This window comes from Gadus chalcogrammus, chromosome 4 (genome assembly GCF_026213295.1).
Source record: "Gadus chalcogrammus isolate NIFS_2021 chromosome 4, NIFS_Gcha_1.0, whole genome shotgun sequence".
Classification (NCBI taxonomy): domain Eukaryota; kingdom Metazoa; phylum Chordata; class Actinopteri; order Gadiformes; family Gadidae; genus Gadus; species Gadus chalcogrammus.
In genome coordinates, this window is record NC_079415.1 from 3,173,913 (window position 1) to 3,186,911 (window position 12,999).

The 12,999-nt window shown below is 43.9% G+C and overlaps 1 protein-coding gene across 2 annotated transcripts; it reads left to right on the top strand.

Moving 5' to 3' along the window:
• Nucleotides 1-287: 287 nt before the first annotated feature.
• On the top strand, nucleotides 288-11,112 carry parp12b (poly (ADP-ribose) polymerase family, member 12b). Of its 2 annotated transcripts, none has more exons than XM_056588074.1 (9): nucleotides 288-1,141; nucleotides 1,649-1,793; nucleotides 3,181-3,466; nucleotides 4,108-4,284; nucleotides 6,496-6,609; nucleotides 6,831-6,957; nucleotides 7,642-7,816; nucleotides 9,692-9,812; nucleotides 10,452-11,112. In XM_056588074.1, exons 1-9 carry the CDS (start codon nucleotides 807-809, stop codon nucleotides 10,550-10,552), a joined length of 1,581 nt encoding a protein of 526 aa, XP_056444049.1. In that variant the 5' UTR covers nucleotides 288-806; the 3' UTR covers nucleotides 10,553-11,112. The 2 variants fall into 2 exon arrangements, with proteins under 2 accessions (XP_056444049.1, XP_056444050.1); XM_056588075.1 differs by having other exon boundaries at nucleotides 289-1,141; nucleotides 3,277-3,466.
• Nucleotides 11,113-12,999: the final 1,887 nt, after the last annotated feature.

A 12,999-nucleotide genomic window follows, 5' to 3' on the forward strand; every position in this document is an offset into this window, starting at 1 on the left:
AATGGAGAAATCGAAATGCATGATATTAATGATAATGAAGCCCTAATATAAAGAGACAAATAAATAAATTAAAACCCCGCCTTATTCTTCTTCAACCTGTCCACAGGTGGTGTATCTGTGATGACTTTCAAGAGTTTTAAATGGGTCACTTTTTTATGATTTGTTGCGGCTGTGGACCGACGGCCCGCCCTCATACGTAAAACCCTCCCTGTGTTGCGCATTTATATGCAAACTGTACACTTCGTCACCACGTTGTTGTGTGACCACAACACGCCTCCATCCAATTTTCTTAGGTATCGGTTTTGCCCGTCCAGTGCTGTTAGTGCGGAGGAGAGAGAGACTGTAGGGATAGTTGTGCCTGCTATGTTTAGGTGTCAAGATGTCGGGACCAGGTTATGAAGTCCATGCAATTATTCACCATGCCACCAGTTTGTGCGTAAAGAAGCCAGATGTCCCGCTGTGAGTGGGACAGTCACGCATTTCCAAAACTACTTTTTATGCGTCCCGCTAATTGAGACGTTGTCCCTTATTTTTTAAATGCGTGTTTTATAATCTGTCATCAAATAGCTGCGTGCGGAGACAGCAGTGAGCTGTCATCAGGGACAATGCGAGACAAAAAAAAAAAAGTGTTCATCGTTGTATATACCCATCACAAAGGAACTTGTGGTGAACCACCTACGTCACCACGTTGTGGTGGGACCACAACACGCCTCCATCCAATTTTCTTTGAGCGTAGGTATCGGTCGTTGTTGTAGAGGAGAGAGAGACTGTAGGTATAGTTGTTCCTGCTATGTTTAGGTGTCAAGATGTCGAGTTATGAAGTTCTTCGTGATGGAATTATTCACCATGCCACCAGTGTGCTTTGTAGCAACAAGGGGTCCATGGCTTCCTCGCAGTTGTACGAGCAGATTATGAAGAGCTTTGATGTGACCCAAGGCGACTTTTGGTTCATCATGAAGTGCGCTCGTTTTGAGGTGAAGCGCACCGGGTTGGACGGTGACTCCGTGGTCGTGGCTAAAACCTCTCTACGTTTGTGCAAAGAATATTGGAAAGGGACTTGTTACGAGGAAAAGTGTGAGGAATTGCATATTTGCAAATATTATGTTTATGGGAATTGCAGATTCGGGAAAAATGAGTTCCGGTAAGTTTATCGTTTCCTTATTGACGAATCGAAACTTAAAGCTCAATGAACTTGACTAGAAATGTAGGCGGCTCGTTTAAATGCCATACTATATAAAGTACGTTCTTTCATTAGTTCTATTTCATATTCTACCATGTGCTTTAAAAAAATGTATTTGTTGAACCTAATGTTAACGTTAGATAAAAACACATATTGACGGAGGAAGACTGATTGCTTGCCCGAGGTTTTGTGTTGGTTGTTATAACATCATGCTGTGTCCTAAAGCCGACGAACCAGATGAGAAATAATAGAATAAAAACAATTCATGACCATGTTACAACAACAATTATGTATCTTTACTAAAAATATTACTACCGGTATATCCAACACGAATCTAATTATTTATTAATTGATCTCGTCTTGTCGTTTAGGCTATTTACATATGATTGAGACTATTTCACTTTTCTCGCCAGGAAATGCGTATTCCAGACAGTGTCTTTACATCTATCCCTCTGTCGTCCCTTCCAGAAAACCGTGCAAGCAGTGCAAGCACTCCCACGACCTACGGTGCTCACACAACCAGTCGCTCCTTCGAGACTGCACCCTGCAGGACCTCCCCGAAGAGGACCTCTTCCTCCTGCTTATGCAGAACGACCCGAGCCTGCTGCCAGAGGTGAGAGGCGCTAGAGCGGACGGCCAATCAGCCATGGTGAACCCCATTTACCTCAACACCCAAAAAAGGGTTGTCACAAAGCTTGCTGATGTGCATCTGGGCCAAACTAGTTCTAGCTAAGTTTCGATTTCCAGCAAAGTCCTTTGGTTTCTGTTCCTGGATCAGCTTTTGTGTTTCTATTGGCGTGGTTCACTGACCGCCCAGCCTATTTGTAAAGATATGAACGCGTCATTACTTGGATTAGTCATGACGCATCCGCAATGTGTCCAGTGGTGGTGGTGGTGAACCAAAGATGTTATTAAACAAAACAGTGTAGACGCGGCAAACAAAAACGAATTATGTTGAAGCACTGAAAGACGCGACGTCTGGAGTTTGGATGAAGACAAGATGGGGGAACTGAAGTAAGAAAAAAAAAAAAAATGAAATATAAAAAAAAAAAAATGAAAAGAAGGGAAAAAAGGAGAATAAGTTACCAGAAGTATGTGATCCATTTCTTGCAAGGTAAAGTATACCATTTCAGCATGTCAGAGGGAATTATTCATCCACTGATCTTCAGTTATGGGGCCCGCCTCGACTTGTTTTTCAACAAATATATTTACCACATTTAGGGTTGAAATTAAATGGCCACTTCGCAGTAGTCTATGGCCAAAACTCAATCTCATTCAATCCTAATGTATTTGTTTTTTAAAGAAATAATGCTCTCAAACGCTTCCTCTAAAAATGAATAATATGGAGATGAACTAGCCACTCTTACGGAAAGAGACAATACGTTGCTCTTTATTTTAACGAGAATCCCTAACAATTTTCCCCATTGACTCAAAACGATGACCGGTGTTTTTGCATCCGACCACCACCAGGCCGATAGAGGAACTACATGTTTGGTCTCTTAAGCATGGGCTTCAGAAACATGCTCCTTTCCACCTTTTAACCTCTAACCTCTAACCTGTAAGTAAGGCCTGAACTTATGGTTTGTTCCAGATGCCTCGACAAGGCAAAACATGGCCTCAACAAAAATGGCTGCGCCCCTAAAGAGATTTATTTTCTTTGTATTTGTACCACCTTGGCCATTTTAAAGTCTATTTTGAATGCTCTTACACACTCTCCATTTTTTTATGATCACTAATATATACATTGCACGTGCGTGCAATACAATGTAAAGTTGTGTTGTTTGTTTGTCGAGCGGGTTTGCTAAAGAAGCTAATGTAGCTAACAGTAAACAATGACTAGCCAATGACATGACGCAATCACAAAGACGAACGGGAACGCTGCAAGTGCTACGAGACAGGAAATGACGTCACAAGTGCAACTCAGACGGCTGGTGTCTGAGCGCATCTTGGAACACACCAAAAGCCCCCCCCCCCCGTTGTGCGTGTGTGACATCACCCAGGTGTGCGTCCACTACAACCGCGGCGGAGTGCCGGACGGGGCGTGCACCTTCAGGGACAGCTGCACCAAGCTGCACCTGTGCCTGCACCACACCCAGGGCCGCTGCCGCTTCGGCGAGCGCTGCCAGCGGCTGCACGCCGTCGACCACCGGGGTCTGAAGCTGCTGCAGGAGAGGGGCCTGCGCGCCGGTGACTTCATCCGAGAACTGCCCGGCATCTACCAGAACCGCCACCACCTCCTAGCCGCCGCCGCGCAGCAAGCTAGCGGGGGGGCTAGCGGCCCCCAAGGTGAGCAGCTGGTGAATGCTTGAAAGGGTGGCACTGGCGGGAGAGTCCATACCGCGGAGGTCAGGGTGGGACTTTCTGTGGGTAGGGGTGGTGTGACTCCCTGCCCAAGCTTTACCCATCCTCCTGCATCCTTGAGCAAAATGCCCGACTCGGTCGGTACTAACTAATCCTTCATGAAGTATATCTGAAAAATAGAAAAGTTCCCCCACGTGGCGGTAAGTGTTTGAAATGTAAATCTGAATACAAGGAGAAAGGAGAATCCGCAGAAGGAGAGGGCATCCAGACACACCAAAATGGTGTCCGTTTCAGGAGGAATATGTTTAGACCTCTACATGCTCTGACTCTCTCAACGCTGTCCCTGGCGTTGTCCTTCTTTTGTGGAGAGAAATAAGCCAACAGTTGCATGAAGCACACCCCATGTCTCACTTAATTGAGACATGGAGTATTTGCATTATTAATTTTCATATTAACACTGCCTAATAGAACGCACAACATATTTGTGTTTTGTGGCAGTGAAGGGGGTACTGAGCTGAAAGAAATTCTTAGAAGGAGTACACTTTTAGAAAGAGTTTGAGAACCACTGATCTAGAGGCTGAACTATCCTATTTATCATGACTACACGACCATCTCCTTCTTCCCAGCCCCAACCCAAGAGATTCTGCGCCAGCCTGAAGAGTTCAACGCCATTCGGGAGAAACGTAAAGCGGCTAAGATCCGCTACAGATCATCTCATCCAGCTCGCTCCAAGATGGCGGTACATGGCCCTTCCTGCTCATTAACCAACCCAGCTGATGCCCAACCTTTCAGTGTTTCCCCACGTGAGTCTCTACATCAGTAATAGACTGCATCTATGTAGGCATCCTAATACGTTGTTCCCATGTGCCAGAGGGCTAAACTATCTGTGGTTGTGAAAGTTAGAAATACAATCTCATATCAACCCTGAGAATAATATTACATTTACATTTAGGGCATTTAGAAGACGCTTTTATCCAAAGCGACTTACAATAAGTACATTTGTCCGAAGAAAGAAAAACACTATATCGCTGTCGGTACAGTAAGGATGTTCATAGAACCAAGAGCCAAGCACTAACAATAACGTTAGTTAACGCCTTCCCCGTAGGCTATGCAACAAAGCTAGCTAGGATATAAGATATCTTATAATAATATCTATTCAACAAAGGACAAAAAGTGATGCATTGTCTCCCAATGTTGTGCTGTTATGCAGAACTAGTGTAGGTTAGAGCTTGTCTCTCTATTTCAGTGTTTTGGGCGTTTGGTGATGCCACATACTGTAAGACACCAGCAACTCAAAGACTTGGGGAGCGTTATATGATGTTCAGCTGGAATATACTTTTGCCAGAGCGAGCGGCCAACATAAGCAACGGGGAGACATCGCAGCCACTCTGCTTACACAGAGGCTTTGTTCTTGTTTGTTTACTCGTGATATTTACTTAATTTATGCATTTAATGCAAATCTTAGTCAAATAGGAGTACATCCAGATTTTAATCGGTTAAAATGCACGACACAACCGTGGCGGTTCTACACAGGGGCCCGTGCCCCTGTAGACATGTCCCTGGCCCCCCCTGTGCCCCCCCCCGTGCTGACCAAGTAAAACCATTATGATTTGACTGATTGTACGGAAGTAATGCGACGCAACGTTCTACACGGGGAATGAGAGCAACTACTCTTGGAGAAAGGAGCCACGATCTCTCCTGTTGCAAGAGTAGAAAAAACGATTTCATTTCGTAGGTGACTTGTTGTTCTTGCCCATAACCGTGTGACTGTAGTTCCTCACACTGATGATAAAATTAAGTTTGTAAATGTCTGGTCTCGATTTATTTAGAAACTTCAAAATCATATCTAAGGAAACACATCGAAGCAGAGGCGAGTATCCAAATGTCAGTATCCTTGCTAGGTCTAGGCTACACAATGTTGGGATGTTAACCACGTATTTTCCTCCGTTTTGGCTGTTACATTGGGAAATACATTTGAGTAAAGAGTAGAAGGCTATCTGCCCGTGTAAAGTAGGGAGGGATGGTTACACAACGAAATGTAATGCATGTTTTTTTTCTTTTTTTCTTTCTTTTTCTGGCAGCTATCATGAAATAAGGAAAGAACAGTACAACAGGGAATTTTTCTAAAATGGAAGAACACAGTTTATCCACACTGAAACTGTTAAAAAAAATACATATTAGATAGATGGATAGATAGATAGATAGATAGATAGATAGATAGATAGATAGATAGATAGATAGATAGATAGATAGATAGATAGATAGATAGATAGATAGATAGATAGATAGATAGATAGATAGGCCAATATAGATATTGCAACATAAAGTGTATGAGACAAAGTACTAAACAGCCACCTATGTACAGTATACCTCAACTTTAAACATAGAAAGGTTTAAGGTCATTTCAGTTCTTGCTTCTGTAACACGAGAGCAAACAACATACCAACTGTAACATGTGGAGGGAAATAGAAATAAATAGGAAATGGCACATTGTTTTGCACTTTTTTGTACTCTGGAGTTTTTTTTCACATTGACACACTGTATTTGTACCCTGTACTGTATATTTTATTTTTTATTTTTTATGGCTACCTCTCTTGCACGCTCGCACAAAACAAATGTTTAGATGATTTTGATGATTTAGGGGCATAAGCCCCATCAATTCAAGATACTTTGACAGAAAAATACGGACTGGTGAAGTAATAAACTCTTGTACGAATTAAATGTTTGATGACTTTAAAGTTAAACAAAGTTCTATTATAATTCTATATATTTTTCATTCCTGGTGCCCTGTCTTAACTGGACACAACATTATCTACTTTGAGAAACAGAGGATTCTGCCACCAATAACGTATCTCTTTCTTTCTTTCTTTCTTTCTTTCTTTCTTTCTTTCTTTCTTTCTTTCTTTCTTTCTTTCTTTCTTTCTTTCTTTCTTTCTTTCTTTCTTTCTTTCTTTCTTTCTTTCTTTCTTTCTTTCTTTCTTTCTCGCTCTCTGTGTTTTCTATTGGTCCATTAGTTGGTATTTCTGATCTGAGACATCAGCTTAGTTCACCCGTCATTCAAACAGATCAGAGGACTTCCAACGTCGACATCTGTCTCCACTTCCTCCGCAGAAGATGCCAATTTGAAGGTGAGCTTCCGCAAAACTGCCGTCTTGGTAACGCAACTTCACATTCGTTGTCATTACTACAATTCCCTTGCAAAACCACTAGATGGCGACACGCATCCAATTAAAGAAGACACGATGGACGTTCAGAAGCGTGATCCTTACTAATCATTTAAAATTGACCAAATAAGAAAGTGAACAGGGGAAATAGACTGCGTTGTATTCCCCCCCCCCCCTCCCCCCAGACCAGTGCATCCTCGTGCACTTCAACATGCCCTATAAGTGGGAGGTGTGGAAGAGCAGAGCCTGGCGTGACCTGAGGCACATGGAGGAGATTGAGTTGGCCTACTGCGACCCTGAAGCCAGGAAAAGGTCAGAGTTCCATCCTGAACGGTCTGACCTCTCTCTCTCGCTGTCTGAATGTCTCTCTCTGTCAGTCAGTCAGTCAGTCAGTCAGTCAGTCAGTTAGTTCTCTCTCTCAGTCTCTCTCTACCGGTCCTGATCCTGGTGTGGTGGTCCTGGTTCCGATTCTGGTGTGGTGGTCCCAGTACTGATTCTGGTGTGGTGGTCCTGGTTCTGATTCTGGTTTGGTGGTCCTGGTTCTGATTCTGGTGTGGTGGTTCTGATTCTGGTGTGGTGGTCCCAGTTCTGATTCTGGTGTGGTGGTCCCAGTTCTGATTCTGGTGTGGCGGTTCTGATTCTGGTATGGTGGTTCTGATTCGGGTGTGGTGGTCCTGGTTCTGATTCTGATGTGGTGGTCCTGTCTCTGATTCTGGTGTGGTGGTCCTGGTTCTGATTCTGGTGTGGTGGTCCTGGTTCTGATTCTGATGTGGTGGTCCTGGCTCTGATTCTGATGTGGTGGTCCCGGCTCTGATTCTGGTGTGGTGGTCCCGGCTCTGATTCTGGTGTGGTGGTCCCGGCTCTGGTTCTGTTGTGGTGGTCCTGGTTCTGATTCTGATGTGGTGGTCCCGGCTCTGGTTCTGTTGTGGTGGTCCCGGCTCTGATTCTGATGTGGTGGTCCTGGTTCTGATTCTGATGTGGTGGTCCCGGCTCCAGCCCTGGCTCCAGGCCGGTGGACTTCCTCACCATGACCCAGGGGAGCAGGTCTCTCCCGGTGCGCCGGCTGACCACGGTGTCGTCGGTGACCAAGCCCCCCCACTACACCCTGACCACGGAGTGGGTGTGGTACTACCGGGACAACCACAGGAGCTGGGTGGAGTACGGCCAGCCCGTGAGTTGGATTCTTTTTTTATTTGATTATTATTCCAAAAATAGAAAAAAATAAAGAAAGAATTTTTTTTTTTATAAATATGCATTATTAAATTAACTCATTTTGATTTATTTTATTATTTTGTTATTTATGATAGTTGTATTTTATTTAGTATTTATATATATGTATATATATATATATATATATGTATATGTGTATATATATATATATATATATATATATATATATAATTTATATTAGTAGCAGCAGTATATTATTATTAGGGGTGTAACGGTACACGTATTTGTACCGAACCGTCACGGTACAGGTACTTCGGTGCGGTTACAGAGGTGTACCGCGGTACGTAAATGTGGCATACATAGCGTTAATATGGCGAATGTGAAGGCCTGTTTTGCAATGTGGAATTTAAAACATGAAGTCGGAGTTCCAACCGGACTGTTAGCCAAAGTATAGTACTCCGACTCTGTGATCCGACTCCGTGACTCCGGAGACCCCTCAGCAGCTCTCCGTCGGGATGTTGGATACGCAATACAATTCGCCGCCCGATCTATCTGATATGTTGACTACAAACCATGTAAGCAGTGTGGTAAATAAACTTCCAAAGCTTTTCAAATCTTATTTGGAGAAGTGATTCCGGAAATGAATTTGTTAGAGGACCAATCACAGCCCTTGCCGTCTCCGTTGCGTCGACCAATAGGTACTTGGCGTCGATATAGTTATAGTTAAAAAATATTGGGTGCTCTCCGGCTATGGAGAGGGCTCTCCGTGTCTACGTACAGCACTTTAACATGAATAGTCTGAGTCACGTAGAATATCGAATAATGAATGTGACTATCGTTATTTATTACACGGCTCTTCTCAATGCTGTTGAACGCTCCGTTGACTTGCATGGGCCTTCACAACTTCAGGTGGTGAATAGAGTCCTCGGTTGCTAAGCGACGCAATGTCTTTGGCAGACTATTTCTCTGCTGATCAACACTACGAATGCTGGTACCAAATAAATTGTAAAAAAGATCTGTTATTTTTTGACGTGTCTAGTTCACCGTCATACAGGCTGTGTTCAGTCAAATAAATAAATATATAGCGATCCGTTTTCGGCGCATGTAGGTCTATCTGCCTAAGCCCACGTTGAAATCATTTTGATGTTAAATGTTGATGGCGCAGTTGTTGAAATAAACAGATTGAATTCATACAAATCATAAAAGCCACTCCCTGTTTCATTGTGCGTTTATCCGAGGTGCGTGCGTGCATGGGGGGGTTCTTGATTGACAGATTTTCGAATATTATTTGAATACTTCTCAGCGAATATCGAATAGTATTTTTGCCAGAAATGCACATCCCTAGCACACGCATTTGAAAAGGCACCATCCGGGTGTTACTATCACTGTTGCTGTGGAAAAAGAAAAGAGCTGTGCAAACCCAGCCCACAACACTATTTCAACAACCACCTATCTGGGAATTCAGAAATACAAATGCCATAACCAACTTTATTGGTGTTTTCATTGCTGCTGATCTAGGGCCATTCTCTGTTGTTGACAAACAAGCAGTTTTTTTAAATTATGAACGGTACTGTACTGTACCGTCCCGTGACTTAAAAACCGAGGTACGTACCGAACCGTGACTTTTGTGTACCGTTACACCCCTAATTATTATGTACTTTATTTTTTTATTTTTTTATGTATTATTAATACAATTTAATATTTTATAATATTGTTAATGTCGAAACTCATGGATCAAAACAGGGCTGAAATAATTTGATGTGTGTATATTGAAATCGTGTATATTGAAAAACAATTTGCCGTGAAATTCCCATTTCATGGGAGAACTTCGTTGAGCTTTGTAAGCGTCCAAAACTTTATGTAAACCTTCATTTAGGACAGCGGACAGCGTACCACCTCGGTGACCTCCCGGGACCTGGAGCAGGCTTATCAGAAGAACCCCTTCAATAAGGTCCCGATAATGAAGGGCTTCCGGAAATACCTCCTCAGCTTTAAGGGTGAGACACACACACACACACACACACACACACACACACACACACACACACACACACACACACACACACACACACACACACACACACACACACACACACACACACACACACACACACAGAAACGCACACAACACATCAAAAAACAACACACACAAAATGACGAATGCATACACACTCATAGATTTAGCCAAGAGACAAAAACAATAAAGGAAATAATTGACAATGGACGACCTCTTCGAACTTGGTAAATCACTCACTCACTCACTCACTCACTCACTCACTCACTCACTATGAAAAGCGTTTTGGATGTTTTGAAAAGAGCTATATAAATAGTACTATTATTATTGATGGATTATTCGCTGTTCTCATTTTGGAAGCATAGGAGCATTGGAACCTTAGTTATGTTGGTCATTGTTTAATAATTATTAATGAAATGATTCCCCATGATAGTGGAGACATTTTTATGTTTGAAACTTCACCAGCATTTCTCAGGGGAGGTTACGGTATATTAACGTTGTTGGATTGTTGATCTCTCTCTCGCGCGCTCTCTCTCTCTACCTCTACCTCTACCTCTCTCTATCTCTCTATCTCTCTCTCTCTCGCTTGCTACCTCTCTCTCTCTACCTCTCTCTCTCTCAGACATGTACCAGTGGAACCAGGCGTCGGACACCAGGAGACGCGTGTGCCGCCGCCCTCGCTTCCGGTCCGCCGCCGGCCTGGCAACACTGACGGCACGATAGAGCGAGGGTCTCTCTCTCTCTCTCTCTCTCTCTCTCTCTCTCTCTCTCTCTCTCTCTGAGACCCACTTGTGCCTTTGACAATGCACAGATAATAGGTGCCCATATAAGGTCAAAGGGAGTTCCCCTTCCTGAATCATGGATGCTGTGCTTAATGTGATTGGATCGTTCTCGAAGAGGTTATTTGTTGAAGGAGGAAGTGGAATTCGGAAAAGTTGAAGTCTTTTCCCTCCACATGTTACAGTTGGTATGTTGTTTGCTCTCGTGTTACAGAAGCAAGAACTGAAATGAGCTTAAACCTTTCTATGTTTAAAGTTGAAGTTTACTGTACATAGGTGGCTGTTTAGTACTTTGTCTCGTACATTTTATGTAGCATCTATATAATATATATATTTGTAAATCTATTTTGGCCTATTTATATCTCAATATCTATCTATCTATCTATCTAATATGTATTTTTTGTAGATCTGTCTACACATGTGGGCTACAATTTATGTGTGCTTCTATTAATTGCAGGAAACATATTAAATCTCCTTTTAAAATGATCTATTGGTCTGATGTTTTTTTCTACATTTAGAAATAGCGTTAGATCAGAATATTGCATTTGTAGCTAAATTAATACCAACGTGTGGATTTTGGTTTTGTACTGTGTTTGCTTAAATCGTACGAGGTATGAATCGATTCTCAGAATTTGTTTTCAACTGTACTCTATCACAAATCCATCCTTCAGTCGTGACAGGCAAAACAGCTATCGAGCATCGAGCCCCCAGAAGGAGGTTTGAATGGTAGACCCTGATCCACTGACGAATCATCCATAAGGGGACTAGAAGGCGGTATGGTACGGCAGAAGACTGGGACGTGGCGGTGGTGGAATCGAAGCCCTACAATAGCGACGGAGACGTCAAACGCCGCCGATTTTCCTAATACACACAAATGTTAGCTGCGAAAGGAGATACGTTCTGGAGTTGTTATTAGCCTGTCGCATCCCTGACCGCCAACGCGCGTCTACGCTCACAGCGCGGACTGCGGGCGCGTGCACGCGTCTCCCCGCTGCTTTGCGTGGAGCAGCGAGTGACCGGAGAGAGAGCGTGCGCACCGCGCGGTAGTGGGGAGAGGTGTGACGTTCCCGCAACGCATCTTCAACATGACAGGTAGGTCTCGTTCCACACATTTGAGGATTAACATGTGTTTTATTTTGGAGGTCGGAGGGGCGGTTGTGGAATAGTAGCGATGAACGACCACGACAGTCGTTATCCATCCTTCCTTTTCGTCGGCTACACATGGACCTACACCCTACCGGCCGCTGTTCGCTTTGATATTTGCGTTATGGCAAGGCCCCCTCTTTCTGGGTCTCGCTGATGCCTTTGGCGGGTGTAATAAAACGAATGGGCTACTGGTGTGTCGGCTTCAGCACCGACACACACAAACACACACCCGCACGCCTCCCCGTATATCCTTGTCAAATGACCTGATCGTTGGGGAAAATCACAGCGATCCCACGGTCAAGATCAATTGGCAGCAAAGGCGTCAATTTGCCGCCCGTGTTAATACTATGGATTACACTGTGTGTCTCAGAACCGACCGGATCACGTTACCGACACCGGTTAGCGGAACTACAGGCCCGTCTATATCGGTGTCGGTGTCGGTATATCATTTCGTAAACGACATTGCAGGCTACAGTGTGATGCCGTGTGCACGTTGTGACCATAACCGCTCGGAGACATGAGTGTTTGTCAGATGTGGGCTATGGCTAATAATGGGGTCAGTCAACCAGGCTGCCATCGAGGCGAGAGGACTGGGCCAGCGGAGAACGTGTGTGTGTGTGTGTGTGTGTGTGTGTGTGTGTGTGTGTGTGTGTGTGTGTGTGTGTGTGTGTGTGTGTGTGTGTGTGTGTGTGTGTGTGTGTGTGTGTGTGTGTGTGTGTGTGTGTGTGTGTGTGTGTGTGTGTGTGTGTGTGTGTGGTACTACTAGTATACTGATACAAGGTTTACTACGGTATTGCCTGCCTGTGAGTAGGTGTGTAGGCTTGCGTGTGTGTGGTGCTCTACGTTTCACAATATCAAATCAAGAGTTGATTTAAATTCTTGGGGCCATGATTCGATACTGTTTTCCCGACTCAAAGCGATTCCCGATTTCAAAATCGATTCTGTAGATATGTGTTCTAGATTCAGGATCTACTCCAGTCCGGTGTGTGTGTGTGTGTTTGTGTAAGTGCGTGTGTGTGTAAGTGTGTGTGTGTGTATATCAGTGTGCCTGTGAGTGTGTGTATGTGTTGGCCTATGTACCATATCTGCCTGTGAGTATGTATGTTTGTGTTAGTGTGCCTTTGTATGTGTTAGCCGTGTGTGTAAATACGTGCGTGCGACTTTGTTTGCGTGCCTGTGTTTGTGTGTGTGTGTGGCTGTGTTTGTGCGTCCTTCGCTGAATCCTCATGTCTAACAGACACCATT

Excerpts from the sequence above, each read along its gene's own strand:
- parp12b (XM_056588074.1), top strand. The coding sequence starts at position 807 with ATGTCGAGTTATGAAGTTCTTCGTGATGGAATTATTCACCATGCCACC. Across the intron at positions 1,142-1,648 it reads TTCGGGAAAAATGAGTTCCG|AAAACCGTGCAAGCAGTGCA; the intron begins GTAAGTTTATCG and ends CGTCCCTTCCAG. Across the intron at positions 7,817-9,691 it reads GGGTGGAGTACGGCCAGCCC|GACAGCGGACAGCGTACCAC; the intron begins GTGAGTTGGATT and ends ACCTTCATTTAG.